At 50.4% G+C, this 18,844-nt stretch overlaps 1 protein-coding gene across 3 annotated transcripts in view; it reads right to left on the reverse strand.

Annotated features, from left to right (window-relative positions):
• The window catches only part of Osbp2 (oxysterol binding protein 2), a 159,348-nt gene extending 142,295 nt beyond the window's left edge, over positions 1–17,053 (reverse strand). For all 3 annotated transcript variants that reach the window (XM_006972927.4, XM_006972926.4, XM_076545805.1), the window contains exon 1: positions 16,388–17,053. In XM_006972927.4, coding sequence (XP_006972989.1) covers positions 16,388–17,022 — 635 coding nt within the window. In that variant the 5' untranslated portion in view covers positions 17,023–17,053. The remainder of the gene's footprint in view (positions 1–16,387) is intronic.
• Positions 17,054–18,844: the final 1,791 nt, after the last annotated feature.

Raw genomic sequence — 18,844 nt, forward strand, 5'->3', positions numbered from 1 at the left:
CACAGGGGCTCCCCAGAGCAAGCAAACTGACTTGCTAGATTGAATAGGTGAGTTCTGGGTTCAGTGACACTTGAGGTCAACCTCAGGCCTGTACATGCACAAATGCACACCCACAGATGCAAACACGTGCCAGAGAGAGAGAGAGAGAGAGAGAGAGAGAGAGAGAGAGAGAGAGAGAGAGAGATTGAGATTTGAGAAGGGACCTTAGAGGTGTCTCCTTGGATTTACCTGCTCACCACCACCACCACCACCACCACCACCACCACCACCTCCGCAGATGATAAAGGCACAGCTGGGTCTAACCAGCACGGTGCTTCTCAGGAGGGTGGTCTTTCTACCCCATGCATGTGGTCAAAGGACCTGCAATGTGAGAGTGCCAGGAACATTACATAGGGAAAGGAGGGTCTCCTCAACAAACAGGGCTGAACCGCCGGACCCCCCACGGTGGGGGAGGGTCTGGAGCCTTAGCTGATCACCTGCAGACTGTGGCTCAGGGGCACAACATAAGCTTGAGGCCTTGCATTCCAATCCGAAGGCTTCCAAAGAAGTTTTGTAAACTCCAAATAGATTAAAAATCTAAATTTAAGATCTAAAACTCTAAAATTCTTAGAGGAAAATGCAGGGGGAAAGGGCTGGCTTGAGACCTGGCTTGTCCAGGGCGAACCCCAGAGGCAGCAAAGGGGAGCGGATGGACTACAGCGCATGAGAACTGTAGAGACCGCCACCAAAGCAGGAAGGAGACATCTTCAGACCACACAGCCGACAGACGCTGCCATCCTACACGTCAACAATAACAAACAACTGATTTTAAGAGTGAGCAGGAAGGTTGGGCCTGGTGGCACAGGCTTGTAATCCCAGCTACTCAGGAGGCCGAGACAAGAGGGGCATAAGTCAAGGTCTGACCGACTGACTGCACAGCAAGTGTGAGGTCAGGCTGGGCAACTTAGTGAGACTCCGTCCCTGAATTTAAAACCGTGTGTGTGTGTGTGTGTGTGTGTGTGTGTGTGTGTGTGTGTGTGCATGAGTGTGCATCTGTGTGTGTATGAGTATGCACCTGTGCGTGCGTGTGTGTGCACCTGTGCATGTGTGTGTGTGTGTGTGTGTGTGTGTGTGTGTGTGTGTGTGAATGTATGTAAGAAGCTAAGGAGGTAGATCCATGGTACAGCATTGCCCTGAGTTCAAGAACCACACACAAATAAAAAGGGTGCAAGATATATACTTCTCTAAAATTATATAGAAATTGTCAGTAAGTGTATGAAAAGGTCCTCAGTGTCACTAATCATCAGAGGATGCATATGAAAACCACAGTGACGCCGGGCAGTGGTGGCGCACGCCTTTTGTCCCAGCACTTAGGAGGCAGAGCCAGGTAGATCTCTGTGAGTTCGAGGCCAACCTGGTCTAGAGTGAGATCCAGGGCAGGCACCAAAACTACACAGAGAAACCCTGTCTCGGAAAACAAAAACAAAACAACAATAACAACAAAACCACAGTGACATCACCCCACACTGGCATCAGAAACAGGCAAGCTGGGGCTGGAGAGGTTGCTGGGCAGTCAGGAGACTTGCAGAGTTCAGCTCCCAGCACCAACATCAAACACAACTACCTGGAACTCCAGCTCCAGGGGCTCCAGCACCCTGCTCTGGTCTATGGGTACCTGCACACATGTGCACACACAGAGATACACAGAGACAGATAATTAAAAATTAAATCAACGGGGGGGGGGGGCAAACAAGGAGGAAAAAAACTAGAAAGTAAAGTAACAAGCGTTGGCAGGGATGTGGAAATGGCGAAGGCTTTAGGTAGGAATATAAAATGGTGACTGCTGTGGAAACCAGTATGGATGGAAGTTCCTCAAAAACTGAAAAATGGGCTGGGCGGTGGTGCGTGCGCCTTTAATCCCAGCACTTGAGAGGCAGAGGCAGGCTAATCTTCTGTGAGTTCGAGGCCAGCCTGGTCTACAAATTGAGTTCCAGTACAGTCAGAACTGTTACACAGAGAATCCTTTCTTGAAAAAATTTAAAAAAAAAGAAAAACAAAAAATGAGAGAGAGAGAGAGAGAGAGAGAGAGAGAGAGAGAGAGAGAGAGAGAGAGAGAGAGAGAGAGAGAGAGAGAGAGAGGAACAAGCATATAAGCCAGCAATCCTGCTTCTGGTGATGTGTGAGAGCCAAAGGGCTTGGACTCTGGTCTTGGGCTATCATTACAGCTGCTCAGCGCATCACTTCCACAGTCTCCAGGAGAGGAAAGCAGCCCGCGTGTCCTCGTTAGGTTCCTGGTGCTGTGACAAACCCCATGGCTAAAACAACTTGGCCAGAAGTGGGTTTATTTCAGCTCACAGTCCGTCATGAAGGAAGTCGGGGACAGGGACACAGAAGCAGGAACTGAAGCAGAACCATGAAGGGACACTGCTCATCGGCCTGTTCCCCATGGCTTGCTTTGTCAGATTCCTTATACAACCCACGACCACCTGCCCAGGAATGGCACCATCCACAGTGGGCTGGGCCCTTCCACATCAGTCATTAATTAAAAAAAAAAAAAAAAAAGCCACACCAACTCCTACAGGCCGATCTGATGGAAGCATTTTTTCAATGAAGGTTCCTCTTCCCAGATGACCCTAGCTTGTGTCAAGTCGACCAAACAAACAAACACTAACCATCACACCAAGTGTCCATAACCAAAGCATAAACAAAGTATGGTACATTCTTACAATGGAGTATTTATTATTTTAAAAAGATGCTATAAGAATGAACTTCAAAACATGCTGAGTAAAATGAGCCAGCCACAAAAAGACAAAGGCTTTATAATTCTGTTTTTACAAAACAGCCAAAATAATCAAATCCATGAAACCTGAAGGGCCTGAGGACAGGGAAAGGGGGAGGGGCTGTTCAGTGAGCACGGACTTCAGACTTGCAAGACAGGAAAACTCTGGAGATCACAGGCAGTGTGATGGCAGTCAACACCACTGACCTGCACACTTCAAAATAACGGAGATAAAGGGGGCTGGAGAGACAGCTCGGAGGTCAAGGGCATTGGCTGCTCTTCCAGAGGTCCTGGGTTTGGCTCCCAGAACTCTCTTGGCAGCTCACAACTGTTAACTCCAGTTCCCGGGGAACTGACGCCCTCTTCTGGCCTCTACAGGTACTGCATGCACGTGTGCACAGACAAACAGGCAGGCAGAACACTCATACACATAAAATAAAATAATCTAAAATAATAATAATCGAGAAAAGGCTGGGAACACAGGCATATTCCTGCAGTCACAGCCTCTCAGGAGACTGAGGCAGGAGGACTGCATGCACCCTGACATACAAGGCCAGTTTTGAGAACATGGCAAGACTCTTCCCTTTAAAAACAAGATTAAAATAGAATGAACTGAGATAGCAAGCCTTATGTTGTGGTGCTGAAGACTGGGCCCTGGAAAGAAAGCACCTTACCAGTGAGCCACGACCCAGACCCTTGTTTTTTTGAGGCAAACTCATGGTTCTACTCCCTCGCCCCTAAGTGCTAAGATTACAGGCATGCTCCACTGCACCAGCTGCTCTCCCAGACAACAGATGGCAGACAAGCCTGCCCTTGACGACCACTGATGTGTTTGGTGAGTATCTGACCGCAGAGGGGCAACGCGAGTCTCCCGTGAGGCCTCAGAACCAGCAATCCCCACTTTCAGTTCCACGGAGCCCAGCCCTGAACGAACCAGTGAAGCTGGGGGTGAAGGCTCCTGAATAAAGGGGACCCACAGGGGCAAAGAGAGAAAGGAGGGTCCCCAAGGCTCCCAGGCCACCTTGAGGCTGTGCACACAGATCTCCAAGGCAAACAGGGCAGTGCCTAAACCCAGGGAAGTCTGGGGGCGCAGGCTTGGCAGCGGATGGAAACGTGCTGCCTCCAACAGTAAGGGGAGGCTCTGAGCAGGGGTGTGCACCTCGGAACACTGGGCTCGGATCTCAGCGCAGACACCCACTTCCAGGGCTGCTGCACTGGGAACCAGCTTTCCCAGCTCTAACCACAGGTTACGCTCCTTTCCCTCTGGGCTGTCATCAAATAGGAGTGACACGTGCAGAAGCACCCTGGACACCATTATGACGACCGCTCAGATCTGGTCCTTATTAAAATCTCGTGTAGTACAAGGAGGGACGTACAGGGAGGCTGGTTCAGTCCAAATTTTTGTGTAATGCACTGAAGTTTTCTTCGAGAAGCCAAAGGCCTTAAATTCAGGCCAACCCCTGAGTAAAAGAGGAAAGATTTGGAAGCTCTGCTCTTCCGCTTTTCGAAGGTTCTTGTAAGCCACGAAGTACAAAACTCAAAGTAAAATCCCACCTCCTCAGACTTCACCTAGCAGTTGAGTCCCGTGATGCACCATAACACGATGGCTTTACTGGGATGTGGCAAAAGAGAGAACCAAAACCTGTGGAGGAAGGAGGTCACCTGGGGAGCACTTTTCCCCTTCTTCCTGCCTACCATGATGTGAACTGTTCTCCTCCTGCATGCCTGTGATTCGCTGACAACCAAACCTTGAGCAAAAGAACCTACCTCCTTCTCACTGTCAAGGGTTCGGCCTTAGTGATGAGGAAGCAGGAGGGCTCAGGTGCCCTTCTGTACAACAAACACACCCCAGACCCTTCTCCTCCATTCCTGATGGACCCCACGCCCTCCACCCTGGACCCTTCCCTTCCATCCTAAACCCCTCTCTTACATACTGGACCCTTCTTCATCCTGAACCTCTCCTCTCCCAGATGATGTACCTGACTCCCCCAGAAACTCTATAATGCCCCCTATGCTACTGCAATGGTCCCCTGGGCTACTGCAATGGTCCCCTGGGCTACTGCAATGGTCCCCTGGGCTACTGCAATGGTCCCCTGGGCTACTGCAATGGTCCCCCTATGCTACTGCAATGGTCCCCCTGGGCTACTGCAATGGTCCCCCTGGGCTACTGCAATGGTTCCCCTGGACTACTGCAATGGTCCCCTGGGCTACTGCAATGGTCCCCTGGGCTACTGCAATGGTCCCCTGGGCTACTGCAATGGTCCCCCTGGGCTACTGCAATGGTCCCCCTATGCTACTGCAATGGTCCCCCTGGGCTACTGCAATGGTCCCCCTGGGCTACTGCAATGGTTCCCCTGGGCTACTGCAATGGTCCCCCTGGGCTACTGCAATGGTCCCCTGGGCTACTGCAATGGTCCCCTATGCTACTGCAATGGTCCCCTGGGCTACTGCAATGGTCCCCCTGGGCTACTGCAATGGTCCCCCTGGACCACTGCAATGGTCTCCCTATGCTACTGCAATGGTCCCCTGGGCTACTGCAATGGTCCCCTGGGCTACTGCAATGGTCCCCTGGGCTACTGCAATGGTCCCCCTATGCTACTGCAATGGTCCCCCTGGGCTACTGCAATGGTCCCCCTGGACTACTGCAATGGTCTCCCTATGCTACTGCAATGGTCCCCCTATGCTACTGCAATGGTCCCCCTGGGCTACTGCAATGGTCCCCTGGGCTACTGCAATGGTCCCCCTATGCTACTGCAATGGTCCCCTGGGCTACTGCAATGGTCCCCTGGGCTACTGCAGTGGTTCCCCTGGGCTACTGCAGTGGTCCCCTGGGCTACTGCAATGGTCCCCCTGGGCTACTGCAATGGTCCCCCTGGACTACTGCAATGGTCCCCTGGGCTACTGCAATGGTCCCCTGGGCTACTGCAATGGTCCCCTGGGCTACTGCAATGGTCCCCCTGGGCTACTGCAATGGTCCCCTGGGCTACTGCAATGGTCCCCCTATGCTACTGCAATGGTCCCCTGGGCTACTGCAATGGTCCCCTGGGCTACTGCAATGGTCCCCCTGGGCTACTGCAATGGTCCCGTGGGCTACTGCAATGGTCCCCTATGCTACTGCAATGGTCCCCCTATGCTACTGCAATGGTCCCCCTGGGCTACTGCAATGGTCCCCTGGGCTACTGCAATGGTCCCCTGGGCTACTGCAATGGTCCCCCTGGGCTACTGCAATGGTCCCCTGGGCTACTGCAATGGTCCACTGGGCTACTGCAATGGTCCCCTGGGCTACTGCAATGGTCCCCTGGGCTACTGCAATGGTCCCCCTATGCTACTGCAATGGTCCCCTGGGCTACTGCAATGGTCCCCTGGGCTACTGCAATGGTCCCCTATGCTACTGCAATGGTCCCCCTGGGCTACTGCAATGGTCCCCCTGGACTACTGCAATGGTCCCCCTGGGCTATTGCAATGGTCCCCCTGGGCTACTGCAATGGTCCCCCTGGGCTACTGCAATGGTCCCCTGGGCTACTGCAATGGTCCCCCTGGGCTACTGCAATGGTCCCCTGGGCTACTGCAATGGTCCCCCTATGCTACTGCAATGGTCCCCTGGGCTACTGCAATGGTCCCCCTGGGCTACTGCAATGGTCCCCCTGGGCTACTGCAATGGTCCCCCTGGGCTACTGCAATGGTCCCGTGGGCTACTGCAATGGTCCCCTGGGCTACTGCAATGGTCCCCTGGGCTACTGCAATGGTCCCCCTGGGCTACTGCAATGGTCCCCCTGGGCTACTGCAATGGTCCCCCTATGCTACTGCAATGGTCCCCCTATGCTACTGCAATGGTCCCCCTATGCTACTGCAATGGTCCCCTGGGCTACTGCAATGGTCCCCCTGGGCTACTGCAATGGTCCCCTGGGCTACTGCAACGGTACACTGGACTACTGCAACGGTCCCCTGGGCTACTGCAATGGTCCCCTGGGCTACTGCAATGGTACACTGGACTACTGCAATGGTCCCCTGGGCTACTGCAATGGTCCCCTGGGCTACTGCAATGGTCCCCTTGGCTACTGCAATGGTCCAGGCTGAATGTTGACTTCTTTTTTCTCTTTCATTCTCCCCACTTCCCTCCCCTGCCATGTTAGTATGGGTGCACATATATGCACATGCACGGATGTGCACATGCATGTAAAGGCAAGAGGTCAGCTTTAGCTGTTATTCCTCAGGTTCTGTCATCTAATCCTGGGGGTACAAGATCTCTCTCGTTGCCTGACCTGGAGTTCATCAAACAGCCCAGGCAGTCTGGCTCGAGAGCCCTGAGGACCTATCTATGTGCTGGATTACAAGCCTGTGTCACCATGTCCAGATTTTTTCAAGTGCGGATTGTGGGAATCAAACTCAGATCATCCTGCTTACAAAAAAAGCAATTTACTGACTGAGCCAGCTCCCTCCCTCCTCAGCCCCTGTACAGTGGGTCTTTATAGCATAGAAGAGATCAATATTACAAAGCTTTTTTTTTTTCTTGCTTGATTGTTTTTTATATTGGAGACCAAACCCAGGGCACCACACATGCTAAGCACACACTCTGTTGTTAAGTGGTCTGCTAGCCCATGAAGTGTGTTCTCCATAAAACACTTTTCTGATAATTGAGAGTCTACTAAGATCAATACATGCCAGAGGAAGCCCACACCTAGCTAGCAGTGTGCATGGAGAAATGCCACTACATGGAAGGGCATTCGGAGTGTTGTTCCTCCAGATCATCCCTGAGGAACCGAGTAGATCCAACCCAGGAACACCCAGATGACCCTGGTATTACTGTCAGGTCAAAATTCTGTCATCAATGACTGAGCATCCTCCATCTTAGGCAATGGCTTCTGTGAAGTTCCTGGAGAATAATAAAAGGCATGTGGTTGTGGAGCAGGCACTGAGACAAGGCACGCCCAGGAGGAGCTGGAGGGGGCAGCTGACAAGAGCAGTGAGTGCTGTATGTACCTGGTGATTTCGGGGAAGCCATACCCCGTATCAGAGCAGCGCCCACAGGGCCATTAAAGGACAACACAATGTGGCAGTGTCCCATGCCAGCTCTGCAAGGCCATCTGCCCCTTTCTTGGTTTCAGGCAGTGGCCCAGCATCGCAGACAAATGGTAGGAGTCAAACTGGTATGAGACGTGCAGAGGTGTGGCCCCGGAGGAGCCCGGAGGGGTGAAGCATTGCTAAGTGATTGGAATTCACAGAGTGGTTTTGTTTTTATGTTTTTGTTTGGTTTTGCTTTGATGGAGACATGGGGAGGCACCGCATATAAAAGAAAAAGAGCCAGTGTGACTCAGAGACTCCTGAAGCCACCACATCCCTGTGTGGTGACATCTGGTGTGTGATTTAGGACACACCAAGCCGCCCGTTCAGTGTGGCGCTGTATTCTCACATGTCAGTTTCCAGAGCAGTCCATTTCCCCTGCTGTTTTTCCCCTTGAGATCAACAGGCACTGACCCTGTCCTAGGGACCTCACATTCTTTACTCCCTCTTTCTCGCCCCCTCCCTCCATCTTTCCCTCCCTCCTTCTTACCCTTCCTTGGGTTTTTTTTTTTGGTAGCGGGGAGGGCAGACAGAGAGCTACAGACTAGATCATATATGGACCCTGGAAGGTTGGTGTGGGGGATGAGAAATGGCCCCCATAGGCTCATGTATTTGAACATTGGGTCCCCAGTTGGTGAGACTGCCTTGGGAAGTTGTGGAATTTTTAGGACAAGGAGTCTGGCTGAAGGATATGTCACTTGAAAGTTTACAGCCTCACTTCACTTCCAGTTTGCTCTTTCCAGTTCCTATGTATAGATAAAGTTGTGATGAGCCAGTATCCCACTCCTGTTGCTATGCTGTCTCCATGTACACACACACACACACACACACACACACACACACACACACACACACACACACAGTATGGACTCTCCTTCTAGAACCGTAAGTCAAAATAAACCCTTCTATAAGTTGCTTTGGTCATATAAACAGAGGAGTCACTAATACAGCTCGCATATGGCTTGTTCTGGTCAGAAACAAGAGGACACCCCATCACTCAAAGTCAAGAGGGAGCATTCACTGTCCTTGAAGCAGGGTGAGGGCTAACCCTCACCCATGACCGGCATCACTGGGGTCTGCAAGGAGGAGGAGCAAGATTCACACACAAACTTGAGGCTGCTATCCTTCCAAGGGCCTGCTTCTAAGTCTAGTCCTGGATCAGAGTCTGGGAGCTTTGGATTTTGGGGTGCTTCCTGCCATTCCTTAGTTGATGATGATGCTCAGGCTGACTGTCCAATGTGGTTTATGTTGACAATTATGCTCACACTGTCTACACAATGTGGTTTATGTTGACAGTGATGCTCACACTGTCTACACAATGTGGTTTATGTTGACAGTGATGCTCACACTGTCTACACAATGTGGTTTATGTTGACAATGATGCTCACACTGTCTATACAATGTGGTTTATGTTGACAGTGATGCTCACACTGTCTACACAATGTGGTTTATGTTGACAGTGATGCTCACACTGTCTACACAATGTGGTTTATGTTGACAGCGATGCTCACACTGTCGATACAATGTGGTTTATGTTGACAATGATGCTCACACTGTCTATACAATGTGGTTTATGTTGACAATGATGCTCACACTGTCTATACAATGTGGTTTATGTTGACAATGATGCTCACACTGTCTATACAATGTGGTTTATGTTGACAGTGATGCTCACACTGTCTATACAATGTGGTTTATGTTGACAATGACACTCACACTGTCTACACAATGCGGTTTATGTTGACAGTGATGCTCACACTGTCTACACAATGTGGTTTGTGTTGACAATTATGCTCACACTGTCTACACAATGTGGTTTATGTTGACAGTGATGCTCACACTGTCGATACAATGTGGTTTATGTTGACAGTGATGCTCACACTGTCTATACAATGTGGTTTATGTTGACAGTGATGCTCACACTGTCTATACAATGTGGTTTATGTTGACAGTGATGCTCACACTGTCGATACAATGTGGTTTATGTTGACAGTGATGCTCACACTGTCTATACAATGTGGTTTATGTTGACAATGACGCTCACACTGTCTATATACAATCTGGTATATGTTGGAGATCTGCTCTCCTTATAGGAATCTGGGATTTAGGCACATGCTGGACAGGGTGCTTCCATAGGATCGTCCTACAGCAAAAGTTTGGGCTAAGAAACAAGCCCCCTGTGGCGGCAATATTTCACACATGTTGTCAAGTATTACTGGAGAATTGGATGTGTCTTGTGTGACTCCACTGAGTCAGTCCCCTAGAAGCCGGCGGCACCATGGGTGTGCATTCCCTGGAGTTCACCCCATGTGTTCTTCCCCCATTTTTTCCTGATCTGATAGTTTTATTGTAAGGCTAACTGTATGCCACATCTTACTGAGTCCTCCCAACAGTGCATCCATCTCGGGGTTAGACTTGGACCCAAGAGCCCAGTGAGGATAGGAGTCGGGGAGACATCTGCAGGGTCAGGTCCTGGTGTTGCTCCTGAGCTGCACCGTGGAAGGCAAAGCCACACTCCTTTACTGGAGAAGACCTCACAGATGAAAGGACAGCCCTGTTATCCAAAAGCAATGGAGGGTAGAGGCCTCATCTCTGCCTGTGGTCTGCTTCCCATGGAGTCTCATATGTAACACACAGAAGGCAAACAGGCCCACACGGCTAATTTAAAGAGCTACAAGCTTGGCAGAAACATCCTTGAAAAAAACTTTATTTTTGCTTTTCATTCCTTTATCCACAACCAACTTCACAAAGTGACAAGTCACCCTTGTGCACGCAGACGACATTAAACACTTACAAGTCTACAGAAATACCAATGGGCCAGGGACTGCAGAGGGGCTCAGTGGTTAAGAGCACTCGCTACTCTTGAAAGGGATCAGAGTTCAGCTCCCAGAACCCACATCAGGCTCACAATTGTCTGTAACTTCAGCTGCAGGTGATCTGACACTTCTTCTGTCCTCCATAGGCACCTCCACGCGCCCACAGACAAATAAAATATTCTCTAAAACAATGAACCACACAAAAATGAGCTGTAAATTCACCGAATCACTCCTCACAACACATTTGAGCCTGTGGACATGTTATATCTGTGTTTCTGTCACTTTTCCAGCACTTCTGGCTTAAGCCTGCCTTCTCCACTGTATATGCCCAAGCTTACTTCAATAAACAAGGTTTTACATGGAAAACAAACTAAGAAACACACTTGCTTTTTGTTTCAAACCCATCAATTCACAGGCACCTCTCATTCATTCATTTATTCCCTCAGCCACTCGCAGACTAACCGAGCTATCGATACAATTATGGTGGCAAAGCACCAGGCATGCCAGAAAGACAATGCCGAGTTTGCCCACGGTGTCCTCATGGCACAGAGTTGTCTCGGGATGCCCACAGACACACCCTGTAAGTTCCTAGAGAAGGAGGCCTTGTTCATTGGTGCTGCCAGAAGCCACCACAGGCATTTCAGAGGGGTTCAGCGCAGGGATGTACTTCCTTCTACAAGCCCAGGGCCACTGTCTCGGGAGCCTGCACCATAGCAGAGAGGTCCTGACCAGGACAGTGGCTGGAAGCCAGGGCACTAGGTAAGCAGAAAGCAGACTAAAGCTACGATGCGATGCGGCGTCAGGACAGGGATGGGGACTACAGGAAAGACACACGGGCTTGGAAATTCCATCTGGAATGGAATGAGGCGGGAGGGGACAACAAGCATGACTCAGGTTTTTAGCTCTTCATGGAAAGAGGAAAGTTCAGAGGAGGTTTCATGGGGGAAATTACAGTTCATGTCAGCAGCACTCATTAAAAACGTCAGCATGCACAGCATTATCTCCAACCCCTCCTGGTCTACTTATCACTCTTGGCAACCACCCTCATCATCGTTATCACACGTTCATGTCTGTGTGTTCCCTTCCAGCCTCTGAACACATGAAACACTCCGCATTTCAAAGTCAAGCCTAACTAATATGATCGGCCTACCTCCCGTAGGGCCTCAGTGCCTCACCCCACAGATATGCGGCTCCGCTTCACGTTTTCAGAGGCATTTTGCTGCGCATGGGCTTTTGTTTCCCCCTTTCATCAATTAAGTATTAATGAAGTGACATCAAAAACAACGCTTTTCTTGGGGCCCAACCTCCACAAGGTTGGCTCTGGAATGCTGAGCTCACAGTCGAGATAAATAATCCATCTAGGGACCAAGAGGGGAGCCATTTTTGTTAGCTGGCCCCCACTCTGAAATGGGTCCAGCTCCTCAAATGTGCAATGGTCTTCAGCAGAGGACTTTAAGTTTTGCTGTCACTTGACCACTGTCTTTTTTCCCAGGATCTAGGCTAAGGTCCTCCTCGTTAACTGGCTTAGCCCCTTACTGAGCGTAGATCAGAATGGGCAATAAAAACATTTCTAAAGTGTTTCTGTCTGAAATCATCCCCTGAGAAACAAATGTCATTTATGAGACCAAACAAGCAACTGGCACCCAACACAGAATCCTGCCTCACCTTATCAGTTTCCTTAATGTGAGAAAGGTCATGTTGGGCATTTTAGTTCTCTATAATAATGACTTGTTGGGATAAATACCTTTGAAAATTCTGTATCGGTATGAATTCTTCTCTAATTTCATGTAATTAAATGTTCTCTGTGAGACAAGAGCTAGGAATAAAATGCTTAAAATGGGAACTAGCTGCAGAACTGGAATGTGAAACTGTATTCCTGGGTGACGTCTGAACAGACACATAACTAAGGGTGCCAGGCAATGAAGAACAAACATCTCACCCTCCATCTTACTGTGTCTTACCACATTGTTGGAGAGCACTGTGTACAGTGACCACACCTCCCAGAAATACTGCTCACATGTGACAGTATTTATAAGCAGCATCCTTTGACTCCTGGTAGCATCAATGTCACCGCATCCATCTGTTGGCCTAGGCACTGTGAGGCAAAAAACCAGACTATCAGGATGGCCAGGCTGCCTCACAGGCCCCTGGGGAGAGCCAGCCTTTGCTGATGGAACCAGTCCTTGGCACTAAGTCAAGCCTGGGGAGAGCAGCACCCCTTATTTTCATATGGTTGTTCCTGGTCCCCAGGATTCCCTCACAGACTTTTGAGGTTGAACTCTTCCTTTCAGAATACCCAATGGAGGCACCTGAAGTGTATTTTGGGGCCATAAATCGGCACACTAATTTAGCTAAATTGGGAAGAATACATTTAGATGTTTTGAAAGGTAAGTGATCCCTAGCCCTGAAGATCTACACAATGCTGCTATTGGTCCCTTCGTGAAGGGCTCCTGATACAGATGATTAATCAGCAGGCGATGGACAGAGTTGTGCAAGGCCAACAAAGCCCAAACTGTAGAAGCAGGAGCATGGACCAGGCTCCACACTGTGAGTAACACGTAATTCGGTCTGACCAAGCGTGTGCCACTTCTGGTCTCCGAGACTGCCGCTGCCTTTGTTTGCGTTCAATAAACACTCTCTTAGAAACCGTTCAAAAATAAAAGACCGGGCAGCTTCAGTCCATTGGCGATGAAACGCACATTAGCAAATCTGTCTTGTCCTGATTCACTGCTACGAAGCATGAGCAAAGGCTAGCTCATCATCTGGGTTGCTGTGGAACATTTCAAAGCAATGGCCTCTGCTTTTGTTTGGTTTTGCATCATGAGTTAGGTTTAAAGCACGAAGAATAAAGGTAGTTGTCAGGGTTAACTGCAGGAGTATGGGTGTTTTTATTTTACAGTTTTAGAGGGAAATTTTTTTTTTTTTAATTTCATGGGATGCTTCCCCTCCTCCTTAGATGAGGGTTTAATTGCAGTGTTAAGAGCAAGGCTTCACTGGCTGCTCTTGCAAAGGACCTGGGTTCAATTCCCAGCACCCACATGGTGGTTCACAACCATCTGTCACTCCAGTTCCAGGTGATCTGATGCCCCCCTCTGACCTCCAAGGGTACCAGGCAAACATATGGTGAATAGACATAGATGTAGGTAAAACATTCATACATAAAATAATTCTAAATATGTAATGTTTTAAAAACAGCTCAACAGGACCAGCGAGAGGGCTCAGTGGGTGAAGGTGCCTGCTGCCAAGCCTGGTGACCTGAGGTCAATCCCCCGGACCCACAGGGTGGAAGGAGAGAACTCTCTCCTGACAGCCTCCTCTGACCTCCACATGAGTTCCTCCTCACCCAATAATTGAACAGCAGCTAACTAGTTCTTTAGAATGTATTCTTTAGCCAAGTCTGAGGCACAAAGGCCAAGAGTTTAAGGTAAAAAAAAAAAAAAAAAAAAAAAAGAGTTTAAGGTCAGCCTGGGCTACACAGGGAGGCTATCTCAGGGAAAGAGAACAGGCCAGGAGGGACAGTAACGTGGTGTCACGTGCAGGAAACGCAGAGCAGAAGAGCGGCTGACCCAGCTTCTCCAAGGGACATTCTCCATCTTGACACGTACTGTGATCGGGGTGCCAGCGGATAAGCTACTAACGCTCATTCCTTCAGCCTCAGTTTCCCCTTCCCAGCAGACTTTATATGAAACTATGAACGCACAAATGGATAAATGTCAGGATCACTCATTACCCCTAGCTGAGCCAAGAACAACTATACCCACCTGGACTCTAGAAACAGCCTAATGAAGTGACAGAAGTTGGCTTTACACATACACACACACACACACACACACACACACACACACAGAGAGAGAGAGAGAGAGAGAGAGAGAGAGAGAGAGAGAGAGAGAAACTTTTTCTCTCTTCCTTCTTCCTCCAAACCAGAGTTCATCTCTACAACCTTGTCAGCAAGCAGTAAGGGTTTTTTTTTTTTCTTAGTGGCCCAGAGAATCTGCATCCTAGGATTACCTTCAAATGCCAACTGTCTATACAAAACCATGGGAAGAAGCCAGAATGGGGAACCTTTGCTTTTCTAATGCAAACAAATCAAACCAGCATGCGGCGAGGTCATACACGTCCTACTTTGACCTCTACAGTTTAGCACACCTACCAAGCACAGACAGTACTGGAAGCCGGAATCCAGGGTGACTGTGCTTGGTACAATCATGGAACAGGCTTATCTCGTGTGTTACTTCATGTCGCAGGGTAGTTTTCTAAAAACTAACATTTTTTTAGTAAGCAAGCTTCCAGACAAGTTGGTTCTCCAGGGGTGAGATCACTGAAGAGCTTTGCATCCAAGAGGCCTGAGTAAGAATCTCTGGGCAGGTGACCAGATGACAAAGCTATGTTCTCGGGGCTCAGAATATCCACTTGTGCAATAAGACGACATTAAAATCTACCTCACACCACGGCTAGAGGGATGAAATGAAGTGTGTGGTCCACAGCTGACATGATGCCCCTTGCCTCCAAAGGAAGTAACTCAGCAATTCACTGAGAGCCCCTGCCGAGGCCTATCTGGGTGAAATAGTTGCATGACAGAAGTGTATGTTAAGATAAATTAAAATCACGTCTGGAAAGGATCTCCTGTTGGTTGGTATGCTAACTCTAAGGACAGTGTGTTCTGGGTCACAGCTGAGGGGGGGGGGGGCAAAGGACACCACGACACTGCGTGTGTAGGACACATTCAGACTCATCTTGACTTTCTCCTCCACCGGGAAGCAAGCATGGCCAATGACCCCCACCTTGGTGCAGTTGAGCGCAACAATTCTCAGGCATAGCACACTTAACTAAACCAGGCACTTGGTCTCCAAAGGGCTGGGGAGAACAGCCTAAACCCTGTGGCAAGGACCTGAAGTATTATCAGAGCCAAGTGACTCAGGGAACCCAAGCTCCAACAGGAACTCTGTCCACAACAGTGAAGGAGAGCTCCTTGGAGTGTGACCCTGGACCAGCATCACAGTCCTTCCTCGGGAGCTTTCAGAAAAGCCATCCCTTCCCTCGGGTCTACTGCAGGAGGGATTCAGAGAGAGGCCTAGATGTTGTTGCAGCAATCCCACCGAGTTTGAGAACCACTGATCTAGAGTGACCTGAGACCGAGAAGCTTAAACTCCCAGGAAATACCTAGCGTGAAAGGGAAGGAAGCCTTGGGGAAGTTCCCACTTCCGACCAGCATTAGTGGGGGGTAGCGTTAGCCATGTCTCTGCAGGAAAAGTGTCCGTTCTGCACAGAACATCAGCTCGGGTTCCCAAAGGGCACACCCTGTGTCTGATAATAGCTGTGGGTCTGCTAGTCCCAGCGAAGGTAGGACACAAACTGAGTAGCCGCCTGAAGGAGGAACAGCAGCCCTTCCCAAGAGAGGACCCTAAGTGTGGAGTTTAGTAACTGTCTCCTTCCATTCCTAACACAGTGAACCAGAAAACAGCAAGGACTGTACAGGGCTGGCTATGGCTGTCCTCCCAAGGCTCCACAACTACCAAAGCAGGAGGGGGACTGAGAACCTGGTTCACTCCTCCACTCCATCTCCCCACAAACCCTTTAACGCCGAGCTTGCCAGAGACCATGTCCACAGGTCACATCCACCCGTGGCAGTTGCCAGGCACTACTTCTACAGGAGTTCATGCTTCCAAACATCTCAGAAGGTTGTGGTGACACACCACAGTCGAGGCCCGCCATCACCACCCTCCAACCTCAGACCTCCCCGGCACTTCCGTACCTGTAGTAGGACAGCAGGCCATTGCCCAGCACGAACCAGCGGCGCTGGTAGCCTTTCAGGTAATTAGTCCACTTGAGGAGCCAGCCCTTGTAGCTGTCCAGAGGTGGTGCGACCATTGGGACACCAGCCCCTGAAACTGGACTCCCGACAGAAGTCTTCGCCTGTCCTGGTCGCTGAAGCGGCTGGGGCTTGGACACCGACCTGGGCTCAGGCTTGGCCAGGGGCGCGTTGCCTACAGTTGACCCCAGAGAGGTTAGCTCCTCCGATGAGATTTTGGTGAAGGGCCCAGCACCTGCTCTTGGGCCCGCCTCTGACTCCAGCCATAAATCCTGTAGCTCCGATTCCTGCCCAGCCCCCGAGGGCCCTGGCTCAGACGTCGTCTGGGGCCCGGGTTCAGATCTCGGCACCGGTTCAAAAACTGGCTTGCACACCTGTTCGGACAGCAACTCCCGCTCTGGTGCCTGCACAGGCTGGAGCTGGGGCTTGGGCTCCGGCCCTGAGCCGGATGTAGACGAGCTCATGCCCGGCGCCGCCGTGTGGCAGGACAGGCAGGGGACAACCGTGAACAGCGACGACAGCCCGCGGGAGCGGCCAGCGCAGCCGCCGCCTCGGCTCAGAGCGGCCGCTTTCCCCATAGAGCTGTGGACCCGAGCGCGGTCGAGAACGGAGTGGGGGCGGGGCGGGAAGGGGACTGGGCGGGGCCTGTTCGGAGGGCGGGGCAGGGCGGGGTCGGTGGAGGAGTGGGCGGGACGGGTGGGGCCCTCACGTGAGCCGTGCGGGGACCCGGGGCGCGCGTGGACCCGCGTGGGTTCCTCCACTGCTCAGGCTCAGGTGGAGCACCGTGGGCCAAGAGCTGGGCAGGCAACGTGGAAGGCACCTCGAGCTTCAGGCTCCCACCCGGGGCTGCTGTCCCGCCTGTACCAGGCGCCAGGGGAACAATGGTGAATGAAGGCCACGAGGTGCGCTTGGGCGCTGCTCTGGACAGCCGTGGGTCTTGGACAGCAAATCCCAGGCTCTGGGAGTCAGATCGAGGGAAATCCAGCCAGGGCCCAATCCCTAGCTGTGGGGACTGTAGCCACTTCACGAGCTTCCTTTTGCTCTTGTGTATAATGAAGACAATTCAGCGGCTGTAATGAGATGGAGCACATTTGATAGTAGATGCTCAGTGAGTGTCATTATTAGCTAGAGAGCTCTGTGCTACATTTTGTCAGGGACCAGAGCAGGAGATGAGAGCAAGGTTGACACGCTTGGGAAGCAGCCCCAATGCATGCGTGTGTCAGATGTGTGTGCAGCCCTCAGGGAGGGAAGCTAACTAATAAATTCTTAACAATATGTTTTGACTCCTGCAGCAAATTGCCAAGCTCCCTCAGATGACAGGCCTGTCATTAGTTCTAACAAAGAGACAAGGTTTGCAGCGTCAGAGGGACAAGAAAGTCATGCAAGGAGACACCAGAGTGTACAAAGCCCCACATCAGGGGTGAGCAGCTTGTCTGGCGAAATGGCAAACAGTTCGGTGTATTGACAAGGGTAAGGCAGGACACACTTAGGGCTGGCCCACACCCCACCACGAAGAACCTACAGAACCTACAGGGGCTGCTGGGGATAAGGGAGATTTTTTTTTCCACTTTGCTAATTTATTGGTTTGCTTTGTTTTATTTTGTTTTTGGTGTTTTGAGACAGGGTCTTTATATGTAGTCCAGGCTGGCCTTCACCTCTAAATGTTCGTTTCTCAGCCAGATTTCTGGTATTACAGATATGAGCCATCACATCTGGCCCAGAGCTTTCACTTTTAAAATGCTGAACAAGAAAAAGAAAAACTTTTAAATCCCTGATCTTTCCTGGAAAAAAAAAAATTGTAACTCCAAGTCTGGAGCAGGAAATGCACAAGATAGACCCACCTGGAGCTGGAGCGGTGGCTGATCTTGCAAAGGATCTGGGATCTGGTTCCCAGCATTCACATGGTGGCTTACAACTATCTGCAACTCCAGTTCCAGGGGGATCCAATGCCCTCTTATGACATACAGTGCACAATTTTATACATGCTGTCAAAGCAGTCATGCACATTTTTTAAAAAAGGAGAGAAAGAAAAGATGAACTTACCTGGGAGTTCTGGTCATTCTAAAAAGCAAAGAGCTTGTGATGGTCTGAATGAAAATGGCCCCTAGACCCATAGGGAGTGGCACTATTAGGGGGTGTGGCCTTGTTGGAGCAGGTGTGACCTTGTTGAAGGAAGTGTGTCACTCCAGGCAGGCTTTGAGGTTTCTGATGCTCAAGTCAGACCCAGTGTCTCACTCTCTCTTCCTGCCAATCCAATGTAGAACTCTTGCCTCCTTCTCCAGCACCGTGTCTGCCTACACGCCACCATGCTTCCTGCCATGATGACAATGGACTAAACCTCCGAACTGTAAGCCAGCCCCAATTAAATGTTTTCCTTTGTAAGAGTTGCAGTGGTCATGG

The sequence above is a fragment of the Peromyscus maniculatus genome, chromosome 10, assembly GCF_049852395.1.
Source record: "Peromyscus maniculatus bairdii isolate BWxNUB_F1_BW_parent chromosome 10, HU_Pman_BW_mat_3.1, whole genome shotgun sequence".
Lineage (NCBI taxonomy): Eukaryota > Metazoa > Chordata > Mammalia > Rodentia > Cricetidae > Peromyscus > Peromyscus maniculatus.